The sequence below is a fragment of the Chanodichthys erythropterus genome, chromosome 7 (genome assembly GCF_024489055.1).
Source record: "Chanodichthys erythropterus isolate Z2021 chromosome 7, ASM2448905v1, whole genome shotgun sequence".
In the NCBI taxonomy this organism is placed as follows: Eukaryota; Metazoa; Chordata; class Actinopteri; order Cypriniformes; family Xenocyprididae; genus Chanodichthys; species Chanodichthys erythropterus.
The window spans coordinates 35,978,559-35,993,845 of record NC_090227.1 but is presented as its reverse complement, the minus strand read 5'-3'; the positions used below and the strand labels follow the sequence as shown (position 1 = coordinate 35,993,845).

The window sequence follows — 15,287 nt, the reverse complement described above, 5'->3', positions numbered from 1 at the left end:
GGGGGAATGAAATGCACGCAACGCTCAACGGAAGTTGAGGGACGGTTGCAAGCTTTTATGAGGGGCGAGCTCAGACAAAAAATTAAACTATTGAGAATTTGACAGTTTCCAGCGGTTTAATCCCCCCCCCTTCCCTACTTTATGGCTTCCAATTCCAATATGGACATAGAGGGCGCGACCCAGCACCTTCGGGACATCTTAAAACTGGATCGTCCCGGTAATTCGGCCGGTAAGTTGCCGGGGAAGGGAGCAGCTAGGCCTCGGCGCGATGATGCTGCGCAGCGCTTGATTTCAGCAAGAGCCACCTGACTATAGTTGCTCAAAAACGCGGGACAGCGCTAACAAAGTGGCAAACGTTATTATTTTGTCTAATGTTGTGACTGACTAAAAAGCGGTAACGTAACATATAAGGGCTAAACTCCTGCTGGCGCAGCAGCTTTGCTCAGACAGAAAGTGTTGAGTATTAATTGCGACATGAGCATACATGTTATTCAAAAGTCTAAAGCACTTCATATTTAGCATTATGTGGTGATTTGATAACGGTGACCGCAACAAATATTGTTTTTATAGAATTTGAGAGAAGGCATGTCAAAAAAAGAAAACTGTTTAGAAAACTAGACGACTTTATGTGCATCGTTACTAGGTTTTGCCTAGTTAGACATTATATACTATTAACTACATACCCATATATATATAATTCCCATACATGCATACACACACAATATATGTGTATCAGTGGGAGTGGAAATCAAAATGTCTGTCATAGATGATAATTCACAATGACATCTTTTGGAAGTAATTTTAGTAAGAGGGTGTACAGGTGCATTTTTAAGATTTGATTTATCAGTCATATTTCCACAGAGACCTCTTTGGTGGAGAGCCAGAGAAATCTATCTTTCAATGGAGAGTTGAATGGAGTTCTTGGAGCGGATATTATCGGAGCAGGAGGACATGCAGCAATGGTGGAGCCGACTTCTCACAACTCTGACAAACTCAATGGACAGGACACTCAGACCATGTATGTATTTGCTGTCATTAATGTTATCTGTATGTTTTTGGAGCAGTAGTATTAATGTTATGATCTGTAATTTTATATAATAACCTTAAAATGGTTTGTTATTGTAATATTTACCATCAACCATTCAAAAGTTGTGGATCTGTGACATGTTTTAATGTTTAAAAATACATGGAAAAACCATAATATTGTGAAGTATAAAATTTGAGAACTGTTTTCTATTGTAATATATTTTAAAACGTCATTTATTGCTGTGATGATAATGCTGAACTTTCAGCATCATTACTCCAGTCTTCAATGTCACATGATCCTTTCAGAAAGCCATTTTTGGTGTTCAAGAATTTTTTTTTTTTTATTATTATCAATCGCTGCATTTTGGGATATTGCATAAAAAAAACGCTGGTTGGATACGCCAAGTTGCGCATACATTTTAAAAATGTGCATAAAAAACTTGTGCGCTCAATTGTGATGCATAATTTTTTATCTGATAAGAAGACATGTACATAAACTACAATGGAAATACATTTACCAAATAAATCTCTCGATGCGTGACAAAAAACTCACGGATGTGATTGGATAACCGGACTAACCAGTGAATCAGTTTCATTGCACAGCATCTCAAATGTTGGTTTGATCATTCTGAAATGCCTGAGCCAAAGTCTGTCATCAGAATGATTGTTTAATTCCCTCCTAGGAGCATCTCGCATGATTGCGTTCCCAAACACCAGGCATCTGAATGCAAGATAACATGGCACTCTGAGACACAATTCATTTATGACGTTGGAAAAAAGAGCCACAATGGCTTCCCAAATTGCAGCAATGTCTATTTTTATGATATTTTGCAGCAATTTCCAAGGAAATTATGATTTTGCTCTCTTGAACACATGAGATGGAAACGCTGCTTCCGCAAATGTTTTATGCGATATTCCATTTTTGCGCATAAATTAAATACGCAACTTTGTATGTGAAAAACAGTCCTGTTGCTTAATAATAATTTTGTGGAAACTGATGAATAAAAAGTTCAAAAGATCAGCAATTATTTGAAATTGAAATCTTTTGTAACATTAGTGTTAGGATTATGTCTTCACTGTCACTTTTGATCAATTTAATGCATCCCTGTGTTTGTTGTTGTTGTTTTAAAGATTTTTCATTAGAGGTTTTTTATTGTCAGTAAATTCATAAGTCTGTTTTGTTTTTTGTTCCAGCTGCCTTTCAGGAGATGATGAGTCCACCTGTGTCTCCATCAGAGCAAACAATGTGGAAATTGTGTCCAGCCGTGACTCTAGTATTGACAGTAAAGCTCGTGGTAGCAACAAGGTGTGTAAATTAATAACCTTGTCCAAAACTGTATTTGTTATTAGCAGTTTAGGGTTTTACGGTCATGGAAAACCTGAAAATATAAGGGGCCTGGAAAAGTCATTTAAAATAAATCAAAGTCATGGAAATTTCTAGTCAGTAAATCTTCCAGCTGTAAAATATATAAAATGTTTAAAAACTCTAAAACTAACTATTGGGAAAGTCATAACAGTTAATAGGTCAAAATATGTATAAACTGTGGAAATTGTTTTATTCTCTGAATCTTTTCCTCATGACTGTCTTACAGGTTAAAATTCAGCCAGTGGCCAAATATGACTGGGAGCATAAGTACTACTATGGCAATTTAATAGCCGTGTCCAACTCATACTTGGCTTATGCCATCAGAGGTCGGTTTGCACACTTTATCACAGTCTGTCTTTGTGCATGGCTCAGTTAGCACACCTTTGAATAAAATGAAGGGTTTGTAATTGTTTATTACCCACAGGTGCAAACAATCATTCTATGATCCGTGTGCTGCAACTGGGCTCGACGGAGCGTTCGCTGCTGAAGGGCTTCACCGGTGCAGTCACAGACCTTGCTTTCGCCCACTTGGACTCAACCCTCTTGGGCTGCGTGGATGAGGCTGGAAACATGTTCATTTGGCAGCTCACTAGTCACAGCAACAAAATACAGTATCCTTTATAGATTTAAATTTAATAGGTTTTTTTATGTTTGATAAAAAAAATTCACAAAAACAGGAGGTTAATGAGATGCCCAAAGGCGAGGCCAGTAATTGTTTTTGTTTTAAATCATTTATTTTAATACAAAAAAATTTAAAAAAGAGTATCAGCTGATTTTTTTTTTTTTTTTTTTTTTTAATCACATGATCAGTGCTATAAATATACTTAATTGAGAATAATATTAAATATATGCATTTTATATCACAACTTTTTTATTTCTTAACTTAAATCTGTCCTTTATTCTGGGTTTTTATTAAAAAAAAATCTGGATTCACATGTATCGTAGTATAAGTTTACACTTTATTTCTATGGTCCACTTTAGACATTCGACTAACTCTCAGACTGTAGTAGACTGGTTAGGGTTCGGGTAAGTAGAATATGTTAACAAAGTTGCAAAGTTACTTACAGTCAGTAGAATATTTTGATGGTCATCAAACAGACAGTGTTACCTAGTAAAAGGCTTATAAGCAGGTGAACTGTGATATTTTTCTTTAACATTGATGTTTTTTAGAGATGAAGTGGTTGTTCACATCCGTAGGCCTGAGGACACTCCACTCAATTCCAACCGCAGACTCATCTGGTGTCCTTTCATCCCAGAAGACAATGATGAGAACCCGGAGGATGCATGTCAGACATTAGCACTGCTTCATGAAGACAGAGTATGTTTCTTTTTTTTCTTTCTGGAATTTGACAGTTTTATCACTTTCTTTCTGAAATGTCCCAATATTATTAGATTTACAGTGTTTTTTTAACACGGTTACTCTCTTAACTGGATTTCTGCTTGTACTTGTAGGCTGAGGTTTGGGACCTTGACATCCTCCGATCCAATAACAGCTCATGGCCTGTGGATGCCACTGAACTGAAAGAGGGATTCATCACCATTAGAGGACACACAGCAGTAAGTCCTGCTATCCTTTAGCCTGCAGTGCTGTATTAACCTATTAAGAAATGACATAGATTGAATGTAATAACAATAGCACATAAATTAGTTATCTAGAGTGATGTTTATTATTAAACAAATTTCTATTTCTGTGCAGCGCATTAGTGAGGGAGCGCTGTCCCCTGATGGCACGGTCTTGGCCACAGCCAGTCATGATGGATATGTCAAATTTTGGCAAATCTACATTGAAGGACAGGACCAACCCAGGTACATGTTTGAGACATTATGTAACTGAACACAACAATTTGAGGTCTGTATGATTTGTACATTTTTAAGAAATTAATACATTCAGTGAAGATGCATTAATTTGATCAAAAGTGACAGTAAAAACATTTATAATGTAACAAACTTTTTCAAATAAATGCTGTTCTTTTGAACTTTCTATTAATTTCCACAAAAATATTAGGCAGTACACATTTTCAACATTCATTATAGAATCAAAATATAATCAGAATTTTGTTAATAGGTCAGAAATATTTCTTGAGCAGCAAATCATATTTGAATGATTTCTGAAGGATCATGTGACTGAAGACTAGAGTAATGGCTGCGTCATGTAGGTTTCATGTATTTTCCAATTAATAAAATATGTGTTGCATCTAGTTTTCCAGGAAAAAAAAAAAGTATGAATATACGTTTATATTATTAAATGTATATAGTAAACATATGACTAATTGCCACATAAATGAGTTGTCAATACACTGTATGCCATGTGATATTTAATATTGTCATACTGTTAACAATAAAATCATTATTAATAATAAAAATTAATATCAACAAGATATTAATATAATATTAACCTTTTTTAGATTTTTATGCTAATAAATGCAAGTGTCCTTGCTCCTTTTGTAGATGTTTGCATGAATGGCAGCCACATAATGGACGTCCACTTTCTTGCCTGCTCTTTTGTGACAATCACAAGAAGCAAGACCCAGAGTGAGTGTCAAGTTTATTTAGTCTTAACGTCACATGTGCTGTACACCTTTAAACTTAAAATCATTTTTGCTGTTCTGAAGAGTTCCGTTTTGGCGCTTCCTGATCACTGGAGCTGATCAGAACCAGGAGCTGAAGATGTGGTGCACAGTGTCATGGACCTGCTTACAAACCATCAGGTCTGTTCTTCTTTTAAGCTAAAAGCTATTATAGAACTGTGGCGCTTGAATGATCAATAGAGGGGTTTATATTTAACTCTTAGATTTGCCCGCAGTTATGTTCAATGGTGTTGTTAAAGCCTAAACAGTTAGTTCACCCAAAACTGAATAAATTGTCCCTCCATTGACAGTCCACACAACTACCACTTTGTTGCTTCAAAGTGTTCATTAAGAGATTGTAAAACTAACCCATATGAATTGAGCGGTTTAGTCAATTTTCTGAAGACTGGATTGCTTTATATGATAAACTTATTGAATTTAGGCTTTTATTCACATAAACATTGATCATCGAACATAAACAGAAACTCAGCCGAACATGCTTGATGCTTGAGAACAAACCTCATTGGTTCTTGCAGAAGCTCAAATGTGCTGCGAAACACAAGAATGGACCGCATTAGTTCCCGCACTTCAAACATGCATGCTTGAGCTTCCTTTTACCATAAATTGTTACCATAAACTAACCCTTTCAGCATAAAACTTTTGCCAATAACTTAAGTCTATGGATATGATCTGAATATGAATTTTAGAAGAACTGTTAATGTGTGTGTTTCAGGTTTTCTCCAGATCCATTTAACAGCAGTGTGCTACCCAGCCTGAAGGCCAGTTTGGACCTGTCTGCAGAGTTTCTTATTCTTAGTGATGTTCAGAGGAAGGTCAGACTCATTATTATTTTTTTATATTTTAGATGTAATGCTCACATTTTGCTTATTCACTTGCTTATTCACATTTACATTTACATACATTTTGCTTATTCACATAATTAGCTATTTTGTTGCTCATTTCCATACAAATTAAATTAAGTACTTATTTACTGAAACAGTGGCGGTTCTAGCTCATATGGTGCTTTGGGCTAAACAACTCCTGCTACCCCTCATTCCACGACGGAGAAAAAATGAAAACGCACACATATGTATAACATGCATAACACCATGTTCAGGTTTGACTGTAATTTGACATAATTGCAAAAAAAAGATACTTCAGTGCAAAAAAAATGCTAAAATGTTAAGTTGTTTTTATAATAATGACTTTATAATGTCTAAACATAAATCTGAATGGATAACTTGGGAATGATATATGAGCCATTGTGTAATCTTCTGCTGCTATCTAGTGACTGTAGCTGAAAATTCATTCCATTTTAATTTTAAGTGTTTGTTTTCCAATAGATGGCAGAAATCTTCCCTTTAAACCATGGCACATTATTCATTTTATCATTATGTATGAAACTGAAAAATGTAGATCATCTTTAAAGTGATTTAAAAAAAAAAATAATAATAATAATAATTAAATGTTGCTATTTTATGTAAATGCATACGTTTAAATTATTAGAAATTGAGGCAAATAAAAATCAATCCCCCACAACTGTACAGGAAAAACATTAATAAAGTGAGTGATATTATGATTGTACATTGTTACAAAATAAATTTTTCTGTTATTGCAAATAACATAGCAACATTTATTGTATGCTTAATATTATACTCATAACGATATGAGTGCTAGCTGCATACATGCCTTTATTTTTTGCACGTTTCCCCTCTTCATTTTTCTTATTTAGGCTCCTTATTTAGCCATTTTTTTCTTATCCATAATTTCAATTTGTGTTGATTCAGAACTACCTACTGATGTCACTTCACTGGAAGCCCTGAGGTGACGCAAACCAACCCCGCTCCTCCTTACTTCTGATTGAGAGTACTTCTCCGGGCACGCGTCCTGACCAGGGGTGCGTTTCCCAAAACTGAACTTGCGACCATAGTTGGCTTTGGGAAATGCACCCCTGGTAAATTGACCCACACTGTGACATGATATCATTGACTTAATATGCAAATGAGTGGTAACCCCGATTGCATTCCTTTTTTCTTTTTTTCTTTGCGCGGTTGTCCATGTTGCCCATGCCTAAATCCGCCACTGCACTGAAAAACTCTCCCTTTGGTGTGGCTTTAAAATCTGATTCATGCATATATTCAGTCTTAGTTCATTGCAAGAACCCATGTGTTTGAAACATTGACATCAAACCTGATGCAAAACATCTTCAAGCACCAAGTGTGAAGGGGAGATAATCTTGAATCTAATAATTCTCACACCAGAAAAGACTATAAAGTCTGCTAGTGTTTGGAATTTAATTTTTTTTTTTTTTTTTTTTTTTTTTTTTTGGGGGGAGGGGACGGGTATAAAAAAATATAGAAAGTATAAAGGCAAATGAAAAACATTGTCAACTAGCCAACTCCAGCATGTGTGCTGTTAAATAGGATTCTTGAGTTAGTTCAGTGTTGCTATTAAAACAAAAACAAAGCAGTGTTGCTATTAAGTGAATAACTGGCTGTTTATTAGCAGCTGATTCAGGGTTGTGTGTTTGATATCTAGGTGTTGTACGTCATGGAGCTGCTACAGAACCAGGAAAAAGGTCGTGCCAGCTTCACTGCAGTTTCAGAGTTTCTGCTTACATATCCTGTGCTCAGCTTCGGTGTACAGGATGTTGCCCGCGCCCGACTGCGCCACACTGAGGTCCTTCCCCCTGATGAGGAAAGTGAAAGCATGACAACAGGTCAGTTCCTTCCTTATTTTAATGCTAGCTTTGCTTGTGCAAATGTTTGTAGACTTGCTGTGTAAGGTGAGTGAAGATGCATTCAAATGACCCTTTTAATACTGTTGCGACTTAATATCTTCTCGCAGAAGGAAGCCAGGGACCCTCGGAATCCAAATCAGGAATCCAGATTAAACTCTACTGTGTGCATACAAAGTGAGTCCTTTAGATACAAAAAACATATCTCGATGGAGGCATGAAGTCTGCATTCAGATTTGTGGTGTTTTAACTGTCTCTTATGCCCACAGATCACTACAGGATGTGCAGATCTGGTTTCAGCCCAATCAGGGGGCCTCCCTTTTCATGCCTCAGTCTGGATCCCAGGATGGCTTTGGTGAGTCTGGAAATGTATACTATTATGTTTACACCTATGTTTCTGAGACCGTCACCGTCTGAATATACAGTGTGATAGCAAAAGAAATATATTTTACTCAAGTTGTGGTCTGAATTAATTATGGTGAGGAAAAATTCATTGCATTGCTACTTGTTAATATGTAGTGAAAGATGCATTTTTTATTTTTATTTTTTTTATTTTATTTTTTCAAAATTTAAATGTTAAGCATTTTCACAATATATAAATCTATATATATTTCTTATGTTTATATTTTTGCATTCCCCCAGGTTTTTCTGACCCACTGGCCGATCTGAATGTGGAGGCAATGAGCTCTGATAAAGAGTCTGGTGACAGTGGATCACAGAATGACTTGAGTAAAATTCTGCCTCTTCCAAGTCCAGCTGACTTCATGAGTCCAGCCCCATCAGCCTTGCCCAAACTCATGACCCCAGACGCCTTTATGACGCCCAGCACCTCTGTAAGCCTTTAATATTACAGGTACATCATTAGGTCCATTCAGTGATGGTGATCATTAATCATTGCTTTGTTTTTTCAGATGCCCGCCTCTCCTGGCAGCAGTGCGAGCAGCCTGACCATAGTCACGGCCATGAGCAGTTCAGACAGCGGTGCAAGGTGGGAGATTGTTCATATTTGTCATAAATTTTGTATACTTTTTTTTTATATATATATATACAAAAAAGTACTCCACGTTTTCATGAAAGTTTGTTTTAAGACTTTTGGATTCCATTGCATGCACTACACAGTGTATAGAAGTACACATCAGAGTGTAAAATGTGGGGCCCTGTTGTGCATGCATAGGCATTGCTCAATTTTCTTTCTTCCAGGGGTGGAGATGATCTGGCCCAGAGCCCTAAGATGTCTGTCGAATGTGGCAACAGCAGCTTGACTCGGAGTGCCAATGCAGGCAGTCCAAGATCCAACTCCATTCTCATCTCAGGCCTTGGGGAAAACATCCAGGTATTAATGGACATGGTAAATTGCATATTGGTTATACTAGTAGTGACTGTATGAAAGATGTGACTTTTGTAAACGAAGACTTTTCTTGAAAGAAATTCATACTTTTATTTAGCCAGGATGCTTTAAATTGATCAAAAGTGACAAGAAAATTATAACAAAAATTAAGGTGATTTTCAGCATCAGTGTTCCAGTCTTCAGTGTCGCACAATCTTTCAGAAAGCATTCTAATATGCTGATTTGCTGCTCAAGAAACATTTTTTATTATCAGTGTTGAAAACTGTTGTGCTGCCTAATATTTTTGTGGAAACCGTGACCGTTTTCAGGATCCTTTGATCAACAGAAAGTTCAAAATAACAACATTTATTAGAAATGCAAATCTTTACTGTCATTTTTGATCAATTTTAATACATATTAATTTCTTAATTTGAAATTAACCTTCACTTTAATGGTAGTATAAATGCTTATGTCATTACTTTAGAAATAGCATGGGTAATATCCATATCGACTTTTCATCTGAACAAATCAGATCAGATTTCAGCACTCACAAAATGTCAGCTCAGGCTGTCAGTCCTAAAGATCTGATTTAAATGGAAAAACTAATTTAACAATTCTTCTGTTTATCTGGCATCCCTCCATCCACTCTTCCATTTAAAATCCCCATCCGGTTAGGGTTTCTCTCCCCCACTGGTGCTTTCTCCGTCCCTCCTGAGAGAGGCCTCTCTGCTCTGCGAAGCTGCTCCCTATTCTCACAGACTTCCCCTTCCTTATTTCCCATCTCCTCCTCTGCAGGTTTCCTCTCCAAACCCTCCTCTCTCCCTGGATCTCCAGTCCATAGAGCCCATGGTTGTCCCTCAAGCCTCTCCGACCAGAGCTCGCTCTCCGGATGTCATTTCCTCTGCTTCTACGGCAATGTCCCAGGACATCCCCGAGATTGCCTCGGAGACCCTGCAGAGGGGACTGGCCAGTGCCGCTGCTGATTCAGTCCCTGTCCTGCATTCTGACAGCATGGCATCAGCCGCATCGGTCCTCCACCTGCTGTCTCCAAGAGCCCGGAGCAGTGCTGAACACAGTTTGCTGCCTCTTGAATTGGGTGCAGCATCTGTGGATGGAGAACAGAGACTCAATAACACACCCTCCCTACTGGAGACGGCTCTGTCACAGGAGAACGCTGTAGCGGCTGGAGGTTCTTGTTCTGACAGCAGTGTGAACCATGCATGGCCGGCAGCACCCGATATCACACGAGAGACTCGCAACAGCCTGAGAGACAATGGTTTGGGAGACTGGTGAGTAGCTATTCTCTCTCTCTCTCTATCTATATCTATATCTCTCTATCTATATCTCTCTATCTATATCTATATCTATCTATATATCTATATCTATATCTCTATATCTCTATATCTCTATATCTATATCTCTATATCTCTATATCTCTATATCTATATCTATATATCTATATATCTATATATCTATATATCTCTATATCTCAATATCTCTATATCTCTATATCTATATATCTATATATCTATATATATATATATATATATATATATATATATATATATATATATATATATATATATAATATTTAATATTAATCTTTAGTATTTTTCTCAGAGTTTTATGATGAATTTTGAGAAATCTGTGATTAATATTTGAAGATACAAGGCTAAAGCATTTGATATCTCTGTTTTGACTGTGTATTTCCAGCTCTAGGGAGGAAATAAAGGACAGGCACATTTCTTCTCCCTACCACAGACGCACCTATCACCTGACTCAGAACGACAGTCAAGATGCAAGTGCAGAACAGAGGTAAACTTTCATTCTTTCATTCAACGTACATTCTGGAGTATTGCCTATCCAGGTGTCTGAGCTTCCTCTGTAGCTCAGATTCCATTAGACTCATTTTTCATGTTTAATAATAATTTTCTCAGTTTCTGCTGTCTATCCATCTTTACTTTACATTAGTTTTTCATGCAAGTACTTTAGGAAGCTCTAAAATTCATGAATTAAGTTGTTTAATGGGAGTATTATAAGGTGTGTGTGGCCACATAATATTAACATTAACGCCAGCTGTGAAATAAATGTCTCACCAGTTGGCTGATAACTTAATTAGGAACTGCAACATTACATGGTTTCAGTCAAATTGTCAGAATAATAGTCTGACCTTCGCTGAAAACAGTGATGTGAGCAATTCAAATCAAGGGCATGCAAACCGTCTGCTAAAGAAAACCTGTCACGACTGTCGAGTTTTTTTTTTTTTTTTTCCTCTCCTGTAGGAGTGGTATTACAAAAACTTCCTGTTTAGTGTTCTAAATGAGTTTTGCACAATCTCCATGGCTACTAAACAGATTTCTGTAATACAAATCCTATCATGTGGGATATGTAGGATATTCTTCAAATTAAGCCACCAAAATGGTTTTGGTGCTTCCTTAAGCCATTTTTCCACCGCAGGAAATTTCCACAGGAACTAGGGAATTTGGGGTAGTACCCAGTGTGTTCGACCGCAGGGACCAGGGTCTAAATGAAGTTCCGTGTAAAAATTTTCCCCGTCAGAAAGTCCCTGCTCATGAGGTAGTCCTTTTTCTAGGGTTTGTACGGTCATGAAAAACCTGGAAAAGTCATGGCATTTTAAAACAGCGATTTCCAGGCCTGGAAAAGTTATGGAAAAATAAATAAACCAGAACGTTTTAGAAAAGTCTGTTTCAAAATATTTATGTAATAGAATATATGTTTAAGTAATAATATTGGTTAAACAAACTTTGAAACTTCGATCCACCCGACTGCCGCGTATAATCAATCACGGGTGTTTCTGTTGAGCGAGATGGCCAATCAGAAGCGTTCAGATTTGTCATCGCTGAAATTAAGAGTTTCGTTCAACTCGAAATTTGCGACTGAAACTCGCAAATTTTCCCATAATAAACAACAAAGTGCAGATTGTATGTAAGAGATTCATGTCGCAGTGTCATCAGCATCTGTGATTTTAACAGGAGTGTTTGTGAGAGCGCTTAAACTCGTGCTACAACCAAGTTATGGACAATCTTCACAATCAGTCCCGTTCTCTGCTCCCTCTATATACAGTTTATTCCAGTTAATATAATTTATTCATCATGCTGGTAAGATCAAATGAAGTCTTCATTTTCGAATTTGTTCTAAGATTGTTTTATCTTTGTAGCCAGAGAATAACGTTCAGTTTCCCCAAACACAAAAACATTTTATGTATCTATTAATCGACATTAATAATAATTATTACGATATCAAAGAGCATTAATTGACAAAAATGACTCTGTGAAGAGGTCCTGTTAATTTTATTATTTGAGTAACATTAAACAGTCTTCAAATGTCAAATCACAGATATGCTGTGATTTGACATTTGAACATGGATTTTTATTCTTATTTTACATGTATCCACAGGCATTTCATGGAACGTTAGCTCATGAATATTTGCCTTAAAGTAATTGAAAAGTCATGGAAATGTATTGGTAGAAATGTGTATGAACCCTGTTTTTCAAAGTTCAGGAAATTTTGATGGTGGGACTTGGGCACTGAACATGCTGATTGGTTGGATTGTGCGTGCAGTAAGAGTTGTTTGCTATTCGAATCAACAATGGAGTTTTAAAAAGATTACTTTATTAAGCTTATATATGGAGGACGAAATCCTGCAGGAACCGGAAAGTCGTGCGCAGTCCTACGTCACCAGACTAATTTGTCTAATCTTCACAGTACTTTAGACCTGGGGGAAAAAATTCCTGGAAAATAATAATGTGAATATGCAAATTAAGGGGCGTGCCTAGGGTTTTTAGACACCTGTTGTGTCTATAAGGGCTGCACGATTTAATCGCATGCGATTGTCATGCGTGTCATAGATACAGAGCCGTAGTTCGCGGACAAGCTACGCAATATCGTGTTCATAATCGAAGGCGATTCATCTCCGATTATGAACACGATATTGCGTAGCTTGTCCGCGAACTATGGCTCTGTATATTAAGTGCCGCTCCATTTGAAAGCAGGTGATGGACATTTACCGCTAATCACAGAACCGGCTTTACTGATGAGACACACATGACAATCTCATGCGATTAATCGTGCAGCCCTAGTGTCTATCTTTAATACCTTGAGAACAATTTAGCTTATCTCTTGTCTTTTTCACTTATTTTTTCATTGACAGTGATCATGATGATGAGGTTGCCAGTCTGGCCTCCTCCTCGGGGAACTGTGGCCCCCGCTCCTCGCACAGACTTCCCGTAAAGGACTGGAAAACATCACCCCGCAGCTCCCCCAAGCTCAAGAGGAAGAGCAAGAAAGATGAAGGGTGAGTGAGCGGCCCTCCTTACTATGGAAATCTTACTGATATTAATGTTAAATATTGTTTAATGTGGGATTGAGTGGTGAGCCTCTTCAGCCATATAATCTGATTGTGTGACTGATTAGATCATCTTTGTTTTTCTCCCTTCCCAGAGAGTCCTCCCAGTCTAGACAGCTTGAGAGCCAGGTAAGTCTGTTGATCCCCTGCATCACAATCTGAATGCATTTTGTAGCTTTTTTTTATTGTCTAAACACACTCAAAATGCATGAAGGCTTGTTTTCTGCCCAGTCACTGTGATTCATTATATAAATAAAACTTTAATGCAATGTAGACAAAACACGAATAACATGGCAAGCTTGGTAGTATGAATGTTCTGCTGTGCTGATGTCAGGGATGCTTGAGTTTCATGTGTGAGGAATGAATTTGCGGTTGTGTCCCCAGATGAGCACAGAGGTGCAAGACGAACTCCTGCAGATGTTGCGGAGCCAGCAGAGGGAGTTAGCAGAGCTGAGACAGAACCAGCTGGACCTTCTGCAGAGAGTCACCAGCCACATGGATGCCATACAGAGCTCCATCATGGCTCACATTGAGCACTCCATGTTGGCTCAGCAGGAGCAAGAACGTATCCTTCCACTAGGGGGAGACTCGTAGCTAGATTGATGATTAGAGCAAACACAAATGAGCAAGAGAAAGAACGAACATCAGTGTCGTCACCTTAAGCCTTTTTTGACAGTGTGAATTCAAGATTGAACTTTGTTTCTTAAAGGATTAGTTCACTTCAGAATTAAAATTTCCTGATAATTTACTCACCCCCATGTCATCTAAGATGTTTATGTCGGTCTTTCTTCAGTCGAAAAGAAAATAAGGTTTTTGAGGAAAACATTCCAGGATTTTCTGCAATTTGGACCTTCAACCCATTGAACCCTGTTGAAGTCCACTATATGGAGAAAAATCCTGGAATGTTTTTCTCAAAAACCTTATTTTCTTTTCGACTGAAGAAAGAAAGACATAAACATCTTGGATGACATGGGGGTGAGTAAATTATTGACTAAACCCACTATCACAAGAAAAAGCAAGAAAGCTGATATTAATATAATTGTTCTCTAAAGCATGATCTTGTTTATACATATGCATATACACACTAAAGAATAATTTTTAATATAGTAAAATAAAGTTTTGATTGGTCAGGCCCATACAGTTTGTTGTTAACTTTAACTAGCTGTTGACATAGAGAGAAGAATGGAGCGAATCCTGGCTGAGGGACAAAGCCGGAACCAACAGCTTCAGGACCAGCTGGTTCAGCAGCTTGTCCAGACTCTGAACAACAGTCTGTGCAACCGGCTAGACAAAGTTTTGCGTGAAGAAATGAAAAAGATCGTCCCACAGTGTGAGTGCTGATTTGCTGAACTCAAGAGCTCAACTGTACTTTTTTTTTTCTTTCAGCATCAATACAACAAAGAACATTCTGCTCTTGTTTGTCCCTGTGAAATGTTTGGAAAGATGTGTTTTATTGACTTTTAAGGTTTATGTAGAGCTTTAGGTGACCTTTTTCTTCTATGCAGCCATATCGAAGAGTCTAGAACCTTTGACTGGCCAGATGAGCAGCACCATTGCTGCCAAGTTAACCGCAGTGGAAGGAACACTGAAGGAAAATGTCACCAAAGTTGTTAAGTCCAAGGTCAGTGGCTTAATATTTGAGAATGAGCAATTTTAAATAGTTTTTTCCCCAAACTTGACATTTGTTAGGATATTTTCCAAAGGCTGGGTTAAAAACATTTCTAGCTGGAAATAATGTTTCTGTGAAAGACATACTACAAACTGAGCAGTTCAAAAGAAGTGCACCAACTTCTATGCACCAGTGTAGTGCTGAATAATTCATCACTGATCACGAAACAGGCACAAACTGGGAAAAACTCTACCTCTTCTAACTTTTTGTCCTATTCTTCCATTCACAG

The 15,287-nt window shown here is 37.5% G+C and overlaps 1 protein-coding gene across 2 annotated transcripts in view; it reads left to right on the top strand.

The window, feature by feature from the left end:
- Positions 1-29: 29 nt before the first annotated feature.
- edc4 (enhancer of mRNA decapping 4) overlaps positions 30-15,287 on the top strand; it is a 29,625-nt gene continuing 14,367 nt past the window's right edge. Inside the window, exons 1-24 of one of the 2 annotated variants that reach the window (XM_067390386.1) lie at positions 30-229; positions 862-1,018; positions 2,221-2,332; positions 2,619-2,718; positions 2,817-3,003; positions 3,563-3,710; positions 3,845-3,949; positions 4,089-4,198; positions 4,841-4,924; positions 5,005-5,100; positions 5,693-5,792; positions 7,498-7,678; positions 7,807-7,873; positions 7,966-8,051; positions 8,339-8,529; positions 8,608-8,684; positions 8,897-9,029; positions 9,819-10,312; positions 10,737-10,838; positions 13,195-13,338; positions 13,485-13,518; positions 13,774-13,954; positions 14,564-14,719; positions 14,895-15,010. In XM_067390386.1, coding sequence (XP_067246487.1) covers positions 142-229; positions 862-1,018; positions 2,221-2,332; positions 2,619-2,718; positions 2,817-3,003; positions 3,563-3,710; positions 3,845-3,949; positions 4,089-4,198; positions 4,841-4,924; positions 5,005-5,100; positions 5,693-5,792; positions 7,498-7,678; positions 7,807-7,873; positions 7,966-8,051; positions 8,339-8,529; positions 8,608-8,684; positions 8,897-9,029; positions 9,819-10,312; positions 10,737-10,838; positions 13,195-13,338; positions 13,485-13,518; positions 13,774-13,954; positions 14,564-14,719; positions 14,895-15,010 — 3,249 coding nt within the window. In that variant the 5' untranslated portion in view covers positions 30-141. Of the gene's footprint in view, positions 230-861; positions 1,019-2,220; positions 2,333-2,618; positions 2,719-2,816; positions 3,004-3,562; positions 3,711-3,844; positions 3,950-4,088; positions 4,199-4,840; positions 4,925-5,004; positions 5,101-5,692; positions 5,793-7,497; positions 7,679-7,806; positions 7,874-7,965; positions 8,052-8,338; positions 8,530-8,607; positions 8,685-8,896; positions 9,045-9,818; positions 10,313-10,736; positions 10,839-13,194; positions 13,339-13,484; positions 13,519-13,773; positions 13,955-14,563; positions 14,720-14,894; positions 15,011-15,287 lie in introns of both variants that reach the window. The other variant, XM_067390385.1, reaches the window with a different exon arrangement.